Source organism: Aedes aegypti, chromosome 3 (genome assembly GCF_002204515.2).
Source record: "Aedes aegypti strain LVP_AGWG chromosome 3, AaegL5.0 Primary Assembly, whole genome shotgun sequence".
NCBI classification, from domain to species: domain Eukaryota; kingdom Metazoa; phylum Arthropoda; class Insecta; order Diptera; family Culicidae; genus Aedes; species Aedes aegypti.
In genome coordinates this window covers 187,211,939-187,232,376 of record NC_035109.1, presented here as the reverse complement: position 1 = coordinate 187,232,376, position 20,438 = coordinate 187,211,939, and the positions used below count along the sequence as shown (strand labels likewise).

Here is a 20,438-nt window from a genome sequence, read left to right as displayed (position 1 = left end):
TTGGCTACCCACAATGTGATTTTTGAAAGTTGAAGTTTTATCTAGTATGAGTCCTAGACTCATCTGACCAATTTATTGGAATCCCTCTCATCGTGACAATATGTCTACAGAATCGCTAAATCATTTTCCTTCATGTTTGACGATTGGCATGACGTTTCACAATGACGCTTTCTGCAGATGCAACAACATGGAGTATTTTCTGGAAGCATACTCCCATACCTCTGGTTAAATTCTTGAAAAAAAAACGTGAATAATAATAATCCCTTCATTCAAACTGCTAAATCACAATTGAAAAATAGCGTATTCAAGGTAAGTCAGAAACTGATTATCACGCGACAAGGTTTAATTTGTCACGAGTTTGCGCGGCTAAACTCGTTCCACATCAGTTATGGTGTACCGCAATGTATTAAATCACCATGCGTCTCCGACTCGTCTTCAATGGAAAACGCATATAAATAAGCTTAAAACTGTTTAGGAATAAACCCAACAAAATTTCATAACGTCAAAAATGGCCATTTTCAACACTCACCCACCCCATCATGACGAATTTTGTGTGGTTTGTGACATCTTGAAGACACCCACCCATCTTCTTCAGCGTTATGAAATATGTGAATGGGCCCTTACATATTATTATCTCACTGAAAACGATGAACTAATAAACCGATAGCAAAATTAATTCAATCTTCAAAATCAAAATGTTTCTTCTTCTTCTTGGCATTACGTCCTCACTATGACAGAGCCAGCTTCTCAGCTTAGTGTTCTTATGAGCACTTCCCTAATTATTAACAGAGAGCTTACTTTGCCAAAGTTGCCATTTTCGCAATCGTATATAATGTGGAAGGTACGATGATATTCTATGCCCAGGGAAGTCAAGGAAATTTCCAATACGAAAAGATCCTGGACCGACCGGGAATCGAACCCAGACACCTTCAGTATGACTTTGCTTTATAGTCACGCATTGTAACCACTCGGCTCAGGAAGGCGCCACATAAATTTCTTATATTCAACAAATCTAACTGAAACATCGAAGTCTAATATTCCTTATTTTCTCTTATTCCTTGCAGGTGAGGTCAAAATCAAGATTGACAGCTGTTTATGCGATGCTTGCTTCCGGCACGTGGATCGAAAAGCCAACTGTCCATCTTACAGGAAAAAGACGGAGGCAAAATCGCTCTCATCGCTGGCCAAAATCCAGAGCAGTGTCAGTGCGTTCCACGATGATAAGCAGTCCCAGGAGGACATTGCTACGTCTATAAGTGCACCAAGTCTGGATAATTCTCAATCTTCGGCGGAGGAATCAACGCAGCCAGCTTCACGGGAATTAGACGTTGTCGAGGAAAAGATTCAAGGGCACTGCCATGTGCGAGATTGCGGGGCTGGTGCTTCCCACACGATTCGTCGCAAGTGGCTACTGAAGATGAAGAAAACGATTAGCAAAATTCTTGAGATTAACCTAGAGCCAACCAATTCGGTGTCGAACTTAATACCGATCTGCGACGGGCATTATGAGCTGATTAGCCACCTGATGATTTGCGCCATGTGCAAGCGGCGACTGCCTAAGAACCACATTTACTACATTGTCAATGTAAGTACCGTTTCGCCACAAAAGGGCACGAACAAGTGTCGCACTTGACCGGCGGAAGAAGGAGGCAATAAATTTTCCAACTTTCCCAACTTCTTCCTGCGGTCAGAGCGAATTTACAGTGCCTTTCTTCCATCCAACGTTACAGTGGGATAAATGGACCCAAAACGGCGCCTAATTAGTGCGGCTGATTGCGATTCTCGAAAATCTTTATATTCCATGGAACAATATCAAGGTATCGAAGGATGATAGATTTATTCACTGGAATCATGTATTCACTGTCGTGCAAAAGTTTCCCGACCAGTGGATTACAACAGAGTTGTAACAGATTTTGTTACTCAGTTAGCGTAATCATAACACAACTTCCTCTACACTACCACCATAATTTAAAGAAAAATATTACTCATTATGTTTCAAATCAAACAAAAATAGAACTAATTTTGTATTTTTCCAAATCTGAATTATAACAAAATTTGTTATAAGCAATTGCTCTCAAATTTGTATAACAAATTGTGTTATAATTATATTTTAAATTGAAACAAATTTGAAGCAGCCTTTGTTATTATAACTGATTTAGTTTCAATTGTGTTATAATGTCCTCCATCAACTCCCTGGCCAAGAACACAGGGTTTGACGGTGCCAAAGTAGAAGGTGCACCGTAATAATACCCGTCTGTGAAACATATCACCTTACCAATACTTTGGCACACCTCTAACGGTTCATGATTTATCATGAAACGGCTGCATTCAGGCGGAGGATCTGTTAATATGTTTCGGCATATTATCAGGTCCTCTTCGAACGGAGGGACCGCCAGGGCTCATTAGTTACTTATAAACCAGTGCTGGTTGTTGATGGTACAGTTCGTTTACACAATCCTTTGTACTAATCAGTAATGGTGGTTAAGTTTCGAAGCCAACGTGTGTTCAATCGTTTTATAATGCAACATAAGAATGTGTGTTTAGTAAAACTCTGCGTTACTCGTGGTTATAAAATTAGTGATTGTGAAAGTGCTAATAATGTTGTTCGAAAAAAAGCATAGTGATGAAAATTTGAAAATGGAATCAGAAGAGATTGTGATAGTTTTGTAAATATACAAATAATAATTATATGAACCCTACTAGTTTAACAATGGCCATAATATATTTCGCAATAATTTCTCTGGAGATAAACACTATGGCCTAGTTCTTCACACATGTATGATAAAAGTGTTTATAATGATAGCGAGTGCAGAAGAATGGATCGAAGTATTTTTTTTATTGTAACTTTCTTGATCGTTGTGCTAAATCGTAGTTAGAATAGTAATGACTCTACAGCAACATAAACAATAAACAATTTAAATTGAATATCTTTTAATTACTTAGTAATGATAACAGATGGTAAATGATAATAACGAATTTATATGAAAATGGTGTGATGTAATTTTGATGAAAATTTGTAGTTGTGATAGTGAAAAGTGATATACCTAATGGATAATATATCTGAAGTGTTTCACGTTGTTGATGAGTGATATTCGGTGGTATACGTGTTAGTGTCGATAGTGAGTGATGAAATAAAATGGAGAATGAGGACCTTATAATAAAACTATTTCGTTCTTCACTTTAACCACTCTAGTAGCATTTCGGGCCTTATCATAGTTTGATAGTAGTCTGAACTACTAGACTGCAAAACTACGGCAAGGGCTGATTGCTGCTAGAGTACACAGTGACCATTTGAGCAACATTGCTTAGGAACGTCTGTGTGATGAACGCAATAGAGGCTTATAAAAGCAAATGCTGGGAAGGAGCTTAGGGCAGATTAAGAGTGCCAGTACTACCCCTATCGCTACCGACAAAAAAAAAGTGTTATAATGTCCTCCATCAACTCAATGTGCCTCTAACAAAAATGAAACAAAATTTGTTTTTTTGTAGCAAATCTTGATATACTCGTGCTACAATTTTGTTGTAATCCACTGGTCGGGTTGGATTCACCCCCTAGAAATATACAAAAATGTTTCGTCCATACCTCCATATATCGTTGAGACCGTCCCACAGTTAACGCTAGGTTTTTCAAAATGCATACAATTTTGCTCGTTAGGAAGCTTTCATCGAGTTAGTAAAGAAACTGCATTCTGTTGGTCAAATTGATAGGCTCCTCGGTAGTAAAACCGCTTTTGAGGACCCCCCGATTTTCGACGATTCTCTTCTCACTAAAACTGCCATATTCCAGGAATTTATTTTATTTCTTTTTTACAATAACATGTTTTTGAAATAAAGGAAACTTCAAGCGTGTGGTAGAATAAGGGCTTAAGTAACATAATCTTTTTTTTTTGTCTTTATATATGTGAATTTAAACACATTCGGCTAGTTCTTCACTCAGTAACATAATCGATTTCTCTTCATCGATCCACTCTTCAATGAATAATGTTGACAAGATGGAACTTTGTTGGAAATTTTTCACCTGCGTCCTGAAGTGAATAACTGCTAACAAACTTTAATCTTGTCTCCTTTATTCGTTGTGTACGTTACTTTCACGGCATACACAGTTAAATATTGTGCACCGTGATTACTTTATTCATGTTACTTACGCCCTCATTCTAGCACACGCTTGACATATGAGCTTATTTTGCGAAAATCAAAAAAATTAGCGGCCATATTGAATTAATGTTTTTGCAATCAGCCGCATGAATTAGGAGCCGTTTTGGGTCCTTATTTCCCCACTGTGCAACGCAAAGCTGGGGGAGGGAGAGTAAAAACAATCAAAATGTAGGTGCCAACTAACCAACTTGTTCGTTCTTTTTCTCCAACAGGAAATTCCACAATTGGAGCGACTCATCCAGGAGCAGGGAATAGCAATGAAGCTCGGCAATTCGACGCTGGTCGTGTGTAAATTATGCAGATACTATGCAAATTTGCTGCTCAAACCGCCGGATGCCAAGTCGCAGAAAGCTCAGTTCATCAAGAACTACAACAGAAGGTAAGTTCTGCAATTGCCATCACACCACGGATGGTTATTGTCGGGGTTTGAAATAGGGAAGCGTAAACGTTTGTGGCGATGTTAGAGTTAATAATGTTGAAAACTTTTAGATGGGAACGCTCGTGATTGTTGCAAAGTTTAAGCCGTTTAGTCAATTACCAATGCCATCATAAACATGGTCTTGCGTTTATCTCTACTACTAAGTAGGCCTCTTGATTTTGCAAACCCAGTAAAGTAAAAAAGCATGATCCACTCAAAAAAGCTCTAGTCATTTCTCCAGGAATACCACCAGAAGTTTCACCAGAGATTAGCAAAAGAATTTTTAAAGTTTTTTCTTGTAAATATTTGGTCCAGGACTCCTCTAATCATTCCTCCCTTCGAAAGCTTCAGCATTCTTTTTTTAAATTCACCGTCAATTACGCCAGGAAGCCCTTTAAACTTTATTCCAAAAATTCTCAAAATAGAAGTACAGATATTTCTTCCGATATTTCTCAGAATATTCATCAATAAATTACTACGAGAAATACAGCATTTCTTCTGAAAACTCATATATGGAGCACTTTTCTCCAAAATACAAACAAAATTCAAGTAATTCTCTACCCATTCCATTACGAACTCTAGGACTTCTATTGGAATTCTCAAAATTGTAATAATTAATCGCTCCCTTTGAAACATCTTCAAGTATCCGCTTGGTGATGGAAAGCACTTGCCTCTAACTGCTCCGAGGAGCATGATGTGGAACTCAATAATTTCTCAGGAATACCTCTAAGGTTTCGGTTAAACATTGTAGAGATTCTAATTTATAATAATGCTAGAAATTTTCTTGACGATTCGAACAGAATTCTTCCAGAAGTTCCTAAGACCTTCTCCAACAATACATCCAACGATTTCTTCTTAAAAGGTTCTACGGAAATCTAAAAAATATATTCATTTTTCAGGAACTTCTCAAATGTTTTTCTATGATATTTTTTATGAAGAGTAACTACAAATTTTCGTCCATGAATCAGCCGATATTCACATTCAATTATTATTAGCATATCAATTCTACTGGATTTTTTTTAGAAATCTTTCAAGAAACCAATAAGAATTTTCTCTGAGAACTTCTGAAAAAAATGTTGTTTATAATTTCATGATGCATGTCACTTAGTACACCATGTGACCGATCTTGTATTGATTCCATGTAAAAATATGAAGGCCATGGTCACAGCTACAATCCAGACTGATGAACCCCATAAGGACTGTTCATTTCATAAAGTGGACACTTTGTTTATGCTATATCTTTTTTATTTATTGATAAAAGGTTTTCTGTATATCGTTGACCTATTATTCTAAAATGCTATGAAAATATAAAATCTTTGAAAATGCTTTTGGTTGAAGAGCTAAATAGTTTTTCCAAAAACTCTTAAAAAAAGCTGTCCGTCAAAGTTTAACATTATTTTTCGCAAAACAAAAATCCTTATTTTTATGAACAAATTGTATGTTTGTATCCTTTACTATTCTACTAAAGGTAAAGCTTTAAAAATATCAATTATATTCCACCATTCTATGACACTAGGTAACTTTAGTGATTTACCCATTTATGGCTAAATTTGCTGATACACCATCCTTTCACTCCCAGCAAAAGAGAAAAGTAAAAAGCGTGTTCAAAACTAGTTTGGATTACTAAAGAAACTATATTAGTATAAACGAAAGCTAAATCGTGAGATTAAACTACAGTCTTAGGTATAAATTTTACTGTTTATGGTAGTTTTACTAAAAAGTCTCATACTTTTAAAATCATGTACGCATATTTATCGATCTACAGCAAATTGTAAACAGTTTTCTCCGAATTTTTCAATTGGTAATCTCAGAATAACATATTATGAAAATAATATGTGGAAAATAAAATCGATTTTATTACAGCAGTGTTGCCAATTTTGATGATTGTCAATGTACTTTGATAGGTCTTCTAAGAATAAAACAATTGTGTTTCTGTTGTGCTTTGAATGTGACGTGGGGACTTACTAAGTAATTCTATGAAGGCGGAAGTTATTTTTCATATTAATACTATATTAGGACTTCCGTCAGAACGTACTTTTACAAAAAAAATTCTACTCATATCAATTCCCATCAAATTTAAAAAAAATTTCTTTAAAAATATACGGGAAAATTGATTTTATTGATTTTTTTCCATCAGGCTTCTGATTGATGATGCTTTCGAAGAACAAGCCTTTTTTGAAAATAGAAAATATAAATTATCGAATTTTCCAGCCAATTTCTTACAATCATTGATTTTGATAACCTCAAAAAATCGACCGATCTAATCGTTGTTCCATATTCGTGTGAAATTTAATTATTTTGGAGAATTTTTATTATCACAACATTGTACAATACTAGTCGAACGATGTGCAAAAAACCGATTGAAATTTCATTGATAAATAAGAAAGATACAGCATGCACAAGGTGTCCACTTTATAAAATGAACAGTCCTTATTAGAATTTATTTCATATTCAATTTAACGCCTCCAACTTTTCTCTCTCCCGCTAACCTAATACCGTTTTGTCTCAAATTCCAAACATGACTCATATTTCGAACAGTGGCGATTTCAAAGATAAAAATTTATGTTTCCACAACTTTTGAATCGAGAGGGCTTGAATTATAGAAGAAGTGGTTATCATGTGAAAAAATTTGAGTGGATTTCTTGAAAAACCGGTATAAAAAGTCGAGTGTTCGGAATCATTTTTGGATTTTGTGATTAAAATGATAGTTCAGTAGTAGCGCTGTTGAATGTTGTTCAACACAGTTGGAAAAATCTTGCTACAAATGGAACTATATTTACGATGGAAAGTGTTCTTAGTAAGCTTTGTGAGCACCTCAACACTTTTAACTCCATATCCCAGTAGGGATCATTCTTCTTGTTCACCTGGCTTCGATTCTGGCTTGCTGCAAGTTTTGAACCATGATATAGTAATTTTTACTGTCGAAATGGTACCATGGTAAAATTGAATGCACAAAATATTTGAAATAAATGCAAATTTAGTCTGCACAAATCAAGTGGCGTTGTGTATTTAATTTAACCCTCTAATATAGTATTTTCAACTGCAACGCTGTTTTCAGTGTTGGATCCAAGGGTGGCGATTATGTCTGATTGGTGTGTTATGGCCTAGAAAATGGCTGCTGCCTCTGCCGTGAACACGGAACACTACGCACCAACCGATTTCAACTAAGTGACTTGGAACCGTCGGTATATCGAATGTTCAAGATTGTGTATTTTGTACGGACACGGTTGAGAAAATGCTCCTGAATCTCATCTTGATATAATAATTCTCCATCTATTTCGGTAGCGCTCAGATTCCGGAGGATCCATGATCCCGATTACCGATCGAAGGATCTTGTTGGCTTCAGTTAACAAAGGGGTCTCCGAACCATCAACGCTAGTTTTTTTTTAAGTAACTAGCAACTCTGCTGCCCGGTACCGTGGCGGCTTTGAAGCGAAAAGCGAGTGCTCCAGCCTCAACGCATGCCGAATCCGCAGGTGTCCTTACAGCATTGCTGTATGTAGATGCGAGTACCGAGACTACCTCGGCAAAGTTTCTACATGTTGCTTCTAGTCCGTAGAATAGCCTATTACAGATGACGGCCTCCGCCACCCAGTAGTGTGACTTTCGGTCGCTTTTCGACCTTTTACCCGATACAGCCTTCAGCAAATTTAATCGAGTATTGCAGACATTTTTGATGTTGTTTTAATGTGACCAAAAAGTGAGTTTGCGGTCAAAAGTAACTCCCAATATTTTCCAAAAGTTCTTGAGCAGGATCGGGCTGCCGTGAACCATCACTGGCTGCTTTGGCGACTTGTCAAGGCATACGTGAAGTTTTGCACACTTGTTGACGAAGATGTCAAAAGCTTTGACATCTTCGACTCAAACCAACGTTACTGCCCCATCTAGCGACCGCGTTTACTGCAGCTTGTAGTTTACATCTCATTATTTTAGGCATAGACGAGTATGTATAACCCTTTTGGCAGTACCTCGAAAAACCCGTTCATCCTGATTAGGAATAGGGTCACGCTCACGGCAATTACGGAGCCTTGTGGCACTCCGGTTTCTACGCTAGTTTCTTGGGAGCAGTGGTTCCCGATAATAACCTGGAAGCTACGATTCGACAGAAAAAAAATACGAATTGTGCGAGATTTCAAGAGATCCCCCAATCCACCAAGCGTCTTAAAATTTCCGGCGTCCAAGCTCTGTTATAGGCTTTGGCAAAATAGTGTGGCGATTTTCACGGGTTCTCGTTTTTCCATGGCTCTGTCAAGAGTGTCATTAAACGCGGCAAACTATGTATCCGTTACGAAACCCGGCCGAAAAGCATGTTGCCGGTTATCTAGCAGTCTTTTTTCCTCAATGAATTCGGTAAGTCCTCTATTGACCTTTCGTTCCATAACCGTGGGTAAACAGCTGGTTAAAGCAATCGACCGATAATCACTCTTGTCTATGTTTATTCCGAAAGCTTTCACAAATTCTGGTGGATCGTAAGAAACCTGCTGGATATCGGTTGAAGGAAAATAGATCACCGAAATAGTCCGCTTCTGCATTGGCGACTGCAACTAGGTCTCGGCTGATCGATCCGTCTATCGTCAGGCCCATTTCTTTGGACCGTCTTTTGCCCTGGATTGCGTTGACTCGTTTCCATAATTCAGCTGAAGATAGCTGGTCGTTCATTTCGTCTAGGAAGTTCTCTTTGGCCTCTCGGATCGGTATTTTGACATTTGAGATTCTCAAATCTATGCTTATTCATAGTCGGTGCCCTATCTGGATACTCGACCGAGATACGCCTGGCTGCCCTGATGGCCTTTCTTCTCGCTTTCACTGCAGCTTTAGTTGTATCAATCTACCAATGTAATGCTCGACGGTCGGGGGTCGCACTTGTTCTCGGGATGGTGGCGAGGGATACATAAAAAAGAAGTTTGGTGAGCTCTTCCATAGTAGTTGACTTGGAGGAATACTAACTGTTTTCGATATTTTACTGGAAGGAGATCCAGTCGGCCTGTTCATAGAGCCATCGGAGTCGTCTGGATATTTCGGGTAGTGAGTCCGCTAGAGTGATCCATATTGGGAGATGGTCGCTTCCCGAAAAGTCGTCATCGATGACCCAGAGTAGCCGGTGGTTGATAATGCTTCGGGAGGCTAAGGACACAACGATTGCAGATTCAATCGGACAAAAGTAATAGATTCGTCGTTGAGTATGCATAGACTTCTTTCAGCTGCTATTTCGCTATAGTCAAAACCCTGACATTGTTGCTTCTACTACCTCAAGGTGCCTCCTAGCACCAGTATCGGTCCCGTGATGTCATCCAAGGCCTCATTAACGAGAACGAGACAATTGTGACTGGGAAGGGCCAAGCTATTCTGGCGGCTACGGTTGGAAACTCCGCGTCTATGTCTATTGTGTCATAGGGTATCTCGGATGAGACACTCATAGCAACGGAATGGTAGAACTTTCGGCCGACGTGGGTTGTCCAAGCGTACTTTTTGCCCAGTGTCTTGTTCGTGGCCGTGGGAGAGATGTTATGTGGCCCTTGGAGTGCGTTGAGGGGGGGGGGGGTTTCTCTGTAACTAAATTCTGGTGACATTTCTGTAGGGATTATAGAAAGAATACCTGGAAAATCTTTAAAAGAGTTAATAGAAAAAAAAAACTGTCAAGGTTTTCTGACAAAAAATGAATTTTTGAAAAAAAACGTTTTTTTCTGGTAAAATATCTGGAGAAATTAAAAAAAACTAATGTTGGGGATATATGTAAAATGAAAGGCTCTATAATGCTAAAGCTAACTTTGAATGTCAATAAATAGCTGTACAAAATTAATTGTTGAGCAAAACAGAATCAAATTTGCAATCTATCTCATTCTAATATTCTTTCTTCAATCTTTACAGACTGCTCCAATTCTACGAACGCGAAAATGAGCTCCAGGAATTGGCATTGTCGGCAATGGAACCGACGCGAATCGTGACAAATCCGGACATTATCATCTCAGACGGCGAAGACGACACCGTCGAAATAGTGCCCGTTGGCGATTCCGTGTCCTTGCAGCGCCGAAGTCACCATTCTCGGAAGTCCACCGATCTCACTATAGTGGACAACAGTTCTGCCCAGGTGGGCGAACTCGAAGAAGTAACAATCACACCTGCCCCCAAAATCCACAACACTGCCAACGTAAGTGGCAATAGTTCCATCATCCTTGATAACGATGTTTCTATCGAACAGCAGCCCGCATCGGCTGAGAAACGTCGCAAGGATGAAAGTCTAGATATGGCCAAGGCATTGAAGGCCAATCCCAATATTTCGATGCGTGAGTTATTCCCGGGAGAGGAAGAGCTGGGCATCCATATCAATATCCCATTCAATAACGCCTCGACGAGGACACCCGAAGGATGGACCAAAGTGAATACTACATTGCAGTATGACGACTCGACCCGTGCTCTGTGGGAAGATCTACAGCAGCCTTACGGTAACCAGTCGAGCTTTCTCAGGCATCTGGTGCTCTTGGAAAAGTATTTCCGCAATGGTGATTTGATCCTTTCTCCCCAAGCTAAGAATAATGCTGCCACATACTCTGAAGCCGTTCAGAATCGGCTCCGGTCATTCGACAACGTTCCAACTCCCCCTCCTGCGACTGTGATTGACAAAAGTAGTATCCTTCAGCAGTTGGGAAATGCTCCTATAACAATTACCCAAACGGCAAAGGCAAGAACAAAGTCGTCAACGGAACCTGTCAGCTTACTCAAATCCAACAACCCTCACTTACTCGGAGGAACATCCTCTTCTGGAGAGGCATCCTTGAAACGGAAACTGTCAGTCGACGCCAAACCAAAGGCCACAACTGCCAAGGCCGATGTTGCTCCGGGAAGTAAAATCATAAAGTTAGACGAAACTATAGTTGTACCTGGAGGCAAGGCTTCGGTCCTTGTGCCACCTGAGCTGATTAGTATAAATTCGAAACAAAATGTAACAATTACCACAATACCTCCCGGTAAGTCCCCGTCTGCACCAGTTCAAGGCCCTCAACAGCCACAGCCGCAGCAATCCCTCCTACAACCTCAGCAATCTTTGTTACAACCGCAATCTCAGAACAAGAAATCACCCGGATCTGCTGGCATGCGTGAGATTATCAAACTTCCGGATCAGCTTACGGAAGCCGAACGACGTGAAACTTCAAAACCTTGGCGCCCCACGTTGATCCCGATTACGCCTGGAAGTGCCGAAACCATCAAAGCTGGTCCCCTATACCAAACCGCCGATGGACGCCGACTACCGAAGTTGGTCCAGGTCATGTCCGGAGGAAAGCCGTACCATATTTCGATACACGACTACAATCGCATGTGCATTTTGCGGCGAGAGAAGCTACTTCAGCAACGGCAAGACCTCATGCAACACCAATATCAGCAGCAGCAAAAACGCCTTCAGCAGCAGTCACCACCAAATCAGCCCAATTCGAATGCCACCGCTACCAAAACCTCTGGAGCAGGGAAGTCACTACTCGACACCAACGCCCTGAGTGCAGCAAAGATGGCCCAAATCCCGAATCAAATCTTGGAGCAGAACTCCCTCATTCCCATAGGGAACAATAGTAGCAACGCAAGCAGTGGTATCAACAGTAACAGCAACGCCATCAACAAATCCAACGGCCCTAGCAGTGAACTGCAGCAATTGATAAAGCTACGTAAACCTGGCAGCAGTAACAGCTTGATACCTCCAGTGACCAGCGGTCCAACCTATTTCAAGAATACTTTACCCCTCAGCACGGCTACTAGCAAATCGATCTCTTTACCGAATGCGCCCAGTATGCTATCGATGGCAGGAGCAAGTCAGCAATCCGGCGCCAGCAACACCACCTCCCCTCCGGTTGTACCTTCTGGACCCTCGCAGCTTGACCAACTCATCAAGAGCAACAATTCCTTCCTGAACAGTTTCCTCACCCAGTCCCAGCTTAACGCAATGGTTGTAGCAGCGACGGCAATGGCCAATTCCGCCAACGCCAACTCCAACTCGGTGCTGACTGGCGGAGGAAGCGGCGGAACCAGCGGGGGATCCATCCTCATGGACAATTCGGCCGCCCAGCTGCTATCCAAAATACCAAAATCCCTAACTGTGATACCACAACAGAAACAAAGATCCTTGTCACGTGTCTCCTCGAATGAGGACCAAAACAGTGCCTAAGCGAAAGTAATCAATGATACAACAGAAAACTCACACATAAAATGCACACTTTAAGCGTTTAAAACATAAAAAACATTACAAATCAACTCAAAATATGTGAGAAAGGTTTTTCCAATTTTTAGGAATTAGAATTTTGTAAAATCGCATCAAACAAATACGAGAAAAAATGAATTGTTAACTTATCGAATTGTATAGAAAGCAGAACAAATCAAATGAATAAGACCATTCAACAGTAAACAGGCTTGAGAATTTATCGAACCAATTGCTCTAGTCACTTTGGCTTGTCTTTACACAAAACACAAATGCAGGCATTACTCTTTCCAGAACTGAGTTTTTGTTCTCTATAGATTTGATTGACTGCAAACTTGGTACTACTCAGTTGACGAACACGACACGACGACTAACAACGAGGAGAACATTCCAGCGCGGGTAAGGAAACCTTTGAACCATTTTGGGAAGGGGTCACGCGGAAAAGGATGCGACTTTCGAACGCCATTTTGGTGTTCAAATCCTTTCTTCCTGACCTGCGTGATAGAAATGACGATAGGAAGACACCAACTTACAATGCCTATGAAACGACTTCGACAACCTCCAAGGCTTCTAGCTGGAATACCTTGTCCTTCAAGCAGATGGCACGTGTGGCACATTGCCGCTCATCATCATTCTCGCTTTACGGAAGGTAAATAATTCCGATCAGAGCCGTTGAACAGAAACAGAAGTGGGAATCTGTTAAAAAGAATCACACTATTTAATCAAGGACTTTTTGCCGCTAATGCAAACGTTTTAGTTATTAGTTCCACGGAATTACAATTTAACAAATCTATCATTAAACATTAATTGGTATCATTTGCAAAAAAAGAAACATAATTTATAGGAACGCAAGTATGTTATATCTATGGTGAAAATAATACATAAATGTACTACACTCCCAGAAAAACTCACTCAACTCACTCATAAAGGACAGGAACTGCACACAGTAGCAGTTGATTAGCACCGTCTTCATACTAGGAATAAGTTGCAGTAAAGTAGGATAAGTTCTTCTTGCTTCTATTTTTCCAGCCTAACGTGCATACATTTATGTCAACCCGCACTATTCACTGGGTGGCACGACCTAACTTTGGTATATTTAATTACTGTTAAATTATTACTGCGCAATGAGCAATTATTTCTACCAACGTATATTTGCTTTGATCAGCTCTACATAATACATATTCCTTTCTCTGATGATTTATGATACTGCAACAACAGCGACTAGTTTTATAAGTGTGAACCACAATTGGATCATGTAACGATGCACTTATCCACACAGTAAGGTAAGGAAAGGACCCGTCAGTCGGTAAAAGTAACACATTTGAAGACATAACGCCGTTGAAAAGTTGAAACGAAGAGATACGATAAAACAAAAGAAAAGAAAAAGTAAAGTTACAAAAAAAAAGAGAAACATGAAAGAGCAAACATATGATAAAGTTGACTATTATTTAAAATTTTAGGAATCAGAGAATAAGAAAACATATTTTATCACCCCCTATCAATTATCATCTGAAAATGAGCAAAAAAGGAATAAACCATAGGCGTATGCTTTGAATGAAAGTGTATAAATTTGAAATAAAATTTAAAGTATTGCCACAAAAAAAAACTAGGATTTTTAATTGCTGCATGACTGATGACAATTGGCTGCCTTGTCCTGGAGAGTTTACTTCCAAATTAGGGAAAGTGTATCAGTTATGGCCATAGTGGTTCCCTATTTGGTCATATGTGAAATTTTATTAACTTTCACATTTCGAAGCTCTTTGAACATCAAGATGTATCTTAAATCAAACTACTACAACACACAAAAGTTTTCAAAAATTGAAGACATTAAAGTAATCACGTATGGCGAAATAGGGAACCGCTATGTTCATAACTGGTACACCTACCCTATTTACATTTTTTTGTTCGTTATTGATTAATACTAGTATACTTCGAACGGTCTGACACTGAGTCATTAGATGCTCTGTTATATGAAAAATCTTGTGGCCATAACTTGTACATTACTAAATTACTAAAATAACGATTAAATAGCGTAGCTGAAGCTCGTGGGTTCGAATCCCACGATCATTTCGGGTTGAAAATTTACTATTTCCCAGGACAAAGGGTATTTTGCCACACACTATACCTACGATACATATCATGTGCCAGCATGACACCACTTGGAATGCGATGTGCAGAGGGATATATAGCAGATATATAGCCGCTGCAAAGTAGATGGCGTGGAGTTTAAGACAAGAGAGCTCCGGACCGCGAGTAGGTTAGATCCTCCGCAGGGGACCAGACCAAGCAGAGCGGACATACCATAATTTCGGTAATGGGTGATCGAAGTACCTGGAAACCAGAAGTCATCAGCCACCCGGAATAGCAGGACCGACCTCGGCACTTATCCGACAAACAATAACTTTCTAATACCCAACACCGCCTTTAGACGTGGTAGGTTCATTTTCATGTATTTAGTTAACATCTAAACAGATAACACTGAATCAACAATTTCACGCCACAATACTCGGTTCTGCCGCACGCTCGCCAAATGGATACGCACTTGATCCGCCCACCTAGCTCGCTGCGCTCCACGCCTTCTTGTACCAACCGGATCCGACGCGAACACCATCCTTGCAGGGTTGCTGTTCGGCATTCTTGCAACATGCCCTGCCCATCGTATCCTTCGAGCTTTGGCCACCTTCTGGATACTGGGTTCGCCGTAGAGTTGAGCAAGCTCGTGATTCATGCTTCGCCGCCACACACCGTTATCCTGCACACCGCCAAAGATCGTCCTAAGCACCCGACGTTTGAAGACTCGCAGCACCTACTTCCAGCACAGCCTCCCGTATCGATACACCTGGAGATCACCACTGTAGACGGAATCACAAATCGACCACGTTGATCGATGGACGGCAGTTCTCCGATATTACCGACGTCAGAACCTATCGTGGCGCTAACATTGACTCTGATCACTATCTAGTGATGGTGAAACTGCGCCAAAAAATATCCGTAATCAACAATGTACGGTATAACCTAGCGCGACTGGCCCAACCGAACGTCGTTGCCACATACGCGCAGCATCTCGAGATAGCGTCGCCGGAAGAAAGCGAGTTTGACGAAGCCCCTCTTGAGGACTGCTGGAGCAACATAAAAGCAGCCATCAACAACGCAGCCCAGAGCATCGTCGGGTAGTGTAAAGGATGACATATAACGATTGGTTCGACGAAGAATGCAGGCAGGTTTTGGAGGATGCAGCGCGGGCTGCAATGCTGTAGCAAGGAACGCGACAAAACGTGGAGCGATTAAAAAAAAAACGAAAAAAGCGCCGCCTGGAAGAAACGGAATGTGAAGAAATGGAATGGCTGCATCGTTCACAAGAAACGCGAAAGTTCTACGAGAAGCTTAACGCATCCCGAAAAGGCTTCATGCCGCGAGCCGAAATGTGTAGGGATAAGGACGAAAGCAACTTGACGGACGGACGTGAGGTGCTTGAAAGGTGGAAGCAGCACTACGATGAACACCTAAATGGCACGGAGAACACCCCGAGTAGCACACATGTTATAATTGAGGCAGAATAACTCTTATATGATCAGATCTGGTTATATAAGAGTTATTCTACCTCAATTATGACATGTGTGCTACTAGGGACAGGCGCCGAGGGCCACGACAGCGGAGGAAGTGACTACGTCAGCACGGCGGATGAAGAAGCTGCGGTCGAGAAAGATTCACCCCGCACCAAATGTACCATGTACAAAACGCTTATAAGACCGGTGGTCCTCTATGGACATAAAGCATGGACCATGCTGGAAGAGGATCTGCAAGCACTTGGAGTGTTCGAACGAAGGGTGCTTAGGACGATCTTTGGCGGAGTGCAGGAGAACGGTATGTGGTGGCGGAGAATGAACCACGAGCTCGCTAGGCTCTACGGCGAACCCAGTATCCAGAAGGTTGCGAAAGCCGGAATGCTGCGCTGGGCAGGGCATGTTGCAAGACTACCGGACAACAATCCTGCAAAGATGGTGTTCACGTCGAATCCGGTTGGCACAAGAAGGCGGGGAGCACAGCGAGCGAGGTGGCTTGATCAGGTACAACAAGATCTGGAGAACGTGGGCCAAAATCGAAGTTGGAGAGCCATGGACCGAGTAAATTGGCGTAACATCGTAAACGAGGTTTTATGAAATTAATTGATGTAACACCAACTAAATAATAATGGATTAAGTGTAAAATTTATCTGCTTGGCAGAATGTATCAACTTTTTTAGGTCGGAAATCATGGGAAACAAATACAAATGATGAATTTGCTGAGAGAGCTCTGAGGTCATTAATGTGGGAAAGCTTGACCATGTTGAGAAGAAGGATCTATTCCGATTGGGTTGTAAGGCCAAACACAAAAGCAAGCATAAGAGTAATTCTGTGCGAAAAATCATGATATTTAGGCCGTCAAACGACAACTGCACAAGAGGTCTCAATCGTGGCCATTCAAAGCCCTATCGGAACCTCTCACCGAGTGCCTGAAAATGATCAGAACCAATTTATAATTCATTACATGGTATTTATTCACATCTGGGTAGAAAATCATGAATTTTGAGCTGTCGAAAGGTATCAGTTTTCGGCAAGGTTTATTTCCCCCATAATTTCCATTATGAAATACCCTAGGTACTCCAATAACTATGGACCTATGTTCGAAACCTTCACCGAATTGAAAATTGTCAATCAAAAATATAACTCGTTTATGATTTTTTCTGGAAATTTAATGTAAATCGATCGAAGGATGGCGAAGTAACAGAATTTTGAAACTTCGATGTCGTCACCCAGTACTGTAAAGACTAGTAAAGGACAATCCGGCTTTATCGCATGTGATTCTTGATGATATTCTCACAAGGCTGCATCCATAAATTACGTAGCATTTTATTGGCCAATCTTGAAAACTCCCCTTCCTTATCGTAGCCTATTTTTCCATCCATACCTAATACATTGCTCGTCCAAAATCGACCCCCCCCCCTCTAAAAAAAAAATATTATCAATCGATAGTCAAGACAAATGTTATTAATATACAGATCTGTAAATTAAAAATCACACAGGCATCTTTTATAGAGTAAGGTGGGGCAAAAGTTCGACCTTAGTGGTATAATCAAAGTTTCCAGGAAAACAATATCAGTTAAAACAAAACAAATACCATACAGTGAACCTTCAACATATTGGCTATAATTTTGCTGAACAAAGTTGTGTCAAAATATTTACCCATTTTTATTTATAACTGTTTCAAAATTGATTGTCTTATTCGAACTTTTGCCCCACCGGTGGGGCAAGAGTTCGAATCTAGTGTGGGGCAAAAGTTCGCTGGCTGAAACACAAAATATCGCTCTTTTTATGATAGACATACGTTACACCAGCCGTAAACTTAAGTTTGACGAAAAATACACACTAAATTTTCATCAAAAAATTGCCCAAAACCGGGTTAGTTGTAATATACTCAAAAATAGCAGTTTTTCGCAAAACTAAGTGGAAATGTAAAATTTTGGTGACTGTTTTCACACGATCAGACAAATTTAACTAAATTTGAAGATAATATGTGGATTTTAAGCAATTTGCAAATTTTTCCGTGATTTTATACATGGGTCGAACTTTTGCCCCGCTGATTCGAACTTTTGCCCCACTATGGGCCAAAACTTGTTTTCAAGCATTTATGTGAAAACTAATACACCTCAAAGCAACCTTATGATAGGCCTAGAAACGCCCTTACATAAAATATTGAATAAGATTTTATCTTCAATTGGTTCCATGCAATGAAAGTTTGACCAAAAATTACAATATTCACGTCGAAAAACAACAAAAAGCCATAACTTTTCCAAATCTCAATCGATTTTTATGATATTTGGATTGAAAGTCTTGAATAGCATTCGAACCACCATGACATTTATAAGATTTGTTTTGAATTGAGCTAGAAATCTTAAAAAGAAACTCTTACCCCACTCGAACTTTTGCCCCCCTTTACTCTATATGATCATTATTTTACTGACAGGAAATAGTAATCATTCTGTATCTGGTAAGTTTTCTCCATACACATATTGTGGAGTTCAGAATCGTTGTTGGCAAGCGGGAGCCCCACGAAGAACCTTTCATTTCATTTTGACGTTACTATGGACCTATGCACGAGTTCATTATCTGACGTTTTAGCGGTGCCCTGTTATTTATGTGACCATGGAAACGAGTGAATTTGGCACCGCTCAAACGTCAAATTAGTGAACTCGTGCAAAGGTCCATAGGAGTGAGGTATCGAAGTTGTGTCATGCTAACTAGATCGTTTGATGTCCGATCCGATGCTATATTCTCAGAGTTCTTTCAACAGGCATTTGATTATCAGCCATCATAACAGGGTTGGAAGACAAGATCTATGACAATGTTCATTCAGTACCACACACATATCAAACCCGTTTTCGATTCCGCTCATTTTTTTACAGTGGCTTCTGGGATCCACATGAACAAACATGCTGAGACATTCGTAAATGATGATAAAAAATATAGTAAAACCATTAGCGTAACTTGATCTCAAACCTAGAGGGGGCTTGACCCATTCGATCAAAAGAATCACTTAAGCAAGATGCGAACCTAACATGAGAGTTAAAATTATCTAGGGGGGCTTGAACTTGTCTAGGGGGTGCTTAGACTCCCCGTATTTACGCCTATGAGTAAAACCTGAGACGAGACTCGCGAAGGCGGTCTTCTTTTTCTGTGATTGCTGAGTTTTTTTCTTATTCCACTTTGTGTTTATACCAATTATGCGCATGCTGTTCAAATCCTCACATGAACCTCTCAGCCAAAAATGATCGAGTTTGCATCACATCGAATCATAAATAGCCGTTTGAGTGAAATTTCATGCCAGCAAACGTAGCAGACATTAGAAATAATTAATCTTCTGCTTAGATTTATCAACAACTTTGGAAAAAAACTGCTCCGCCGACTGAGGTTTTTGATAACAGTTTACTTTGAACACAATACTTTTCACTTTTTCAGCCATAAAAACGGTGGGCTGCATTTGACGTTTCGTGAGAGGGGAATTTGGGCAGCTTATGACGTTGATATTTTTCCTCTTCGCGAGTCTCTCTCAGAGTAAAACCATACCTGAAAATTCTGAAAGATTAATTCGCCGCTTGTGTCATATGCATATATGTTTCCGAAATGATTTTTAGGCCACCTTGAAATCTTAAACAAAAAAGCTGCTATTATCACACAACTCTATTTTAATCGAAAGGATTAGGGTCGGTGTTCCCTTATATAAACCCCCCTATAGTCGCACTAGTGGCTTTTTACGGCCGTTTTGCTTTAAGTCTTCGCAACATATTTTTTGATATTAAGGTCAGGAGCTATTACTCTAAATGCCATTGATACACAGCTCGATTTTGTTCAAAAAATGATCTAAATAAATAGTTTTGCTTAAAATTTGAGCTCCCTTGTACCCATAGTTAACCTATTGTTCCTATAGTAGCACTACTAAGAGAAAGCATTTTCTATTAAACAATCTAATTGATGAGTTAAGAACTTTTTTACGTCAATCGAAAGCTTTTGATTCATACTTTGAAGGAAAAATATAAAAGTTTTGTAAAAATACGATTTTAATTTGTATTTTGCCTAGGCCGTGAAGCTAGGTCTACTATAGGAACAGAAATTAGAAATAGTGCTACTATAGGCACATGTGTTTCTA

The 20,438-nt window shown here is 40.1% G+C and overlaps 1 protein-coding gene across 4 annotated transcripts in view; it reads left to right on the top strand.

Moving 5' to 3' along the window:
* Positions 1-14,160, top strand: part of LOC5577382 — a 127,180-nt gene extending 113,020 nt beyond the window's left edge. For all 4 annotated transcript variants that reach the window (XM_021850581.1, XM_021850578.1, XM_021850580.1 and 1 more), the window contains 3 exons: positions 1,065-1,585; positions 4,368-4,534; positions 10,442-14,160. In XM_021850581.1, coding sequence (XP_021706273.1) covers positions 1,065-1,585; positions 4,368-4,534; positions 10,442-12,725 — 2,972 coding nt within the window. In that variant the 3' untranslated portion in view covers positions 12,726-14,160. The remainder of the gene's footprint in view (positions 1-1,064; positions 1,586-4,367; positions 4,535-10,441) is intronic.
* The last annotated feature ends 6,278 nt before the right edge of the window (positions 14,161-20,438 follow it).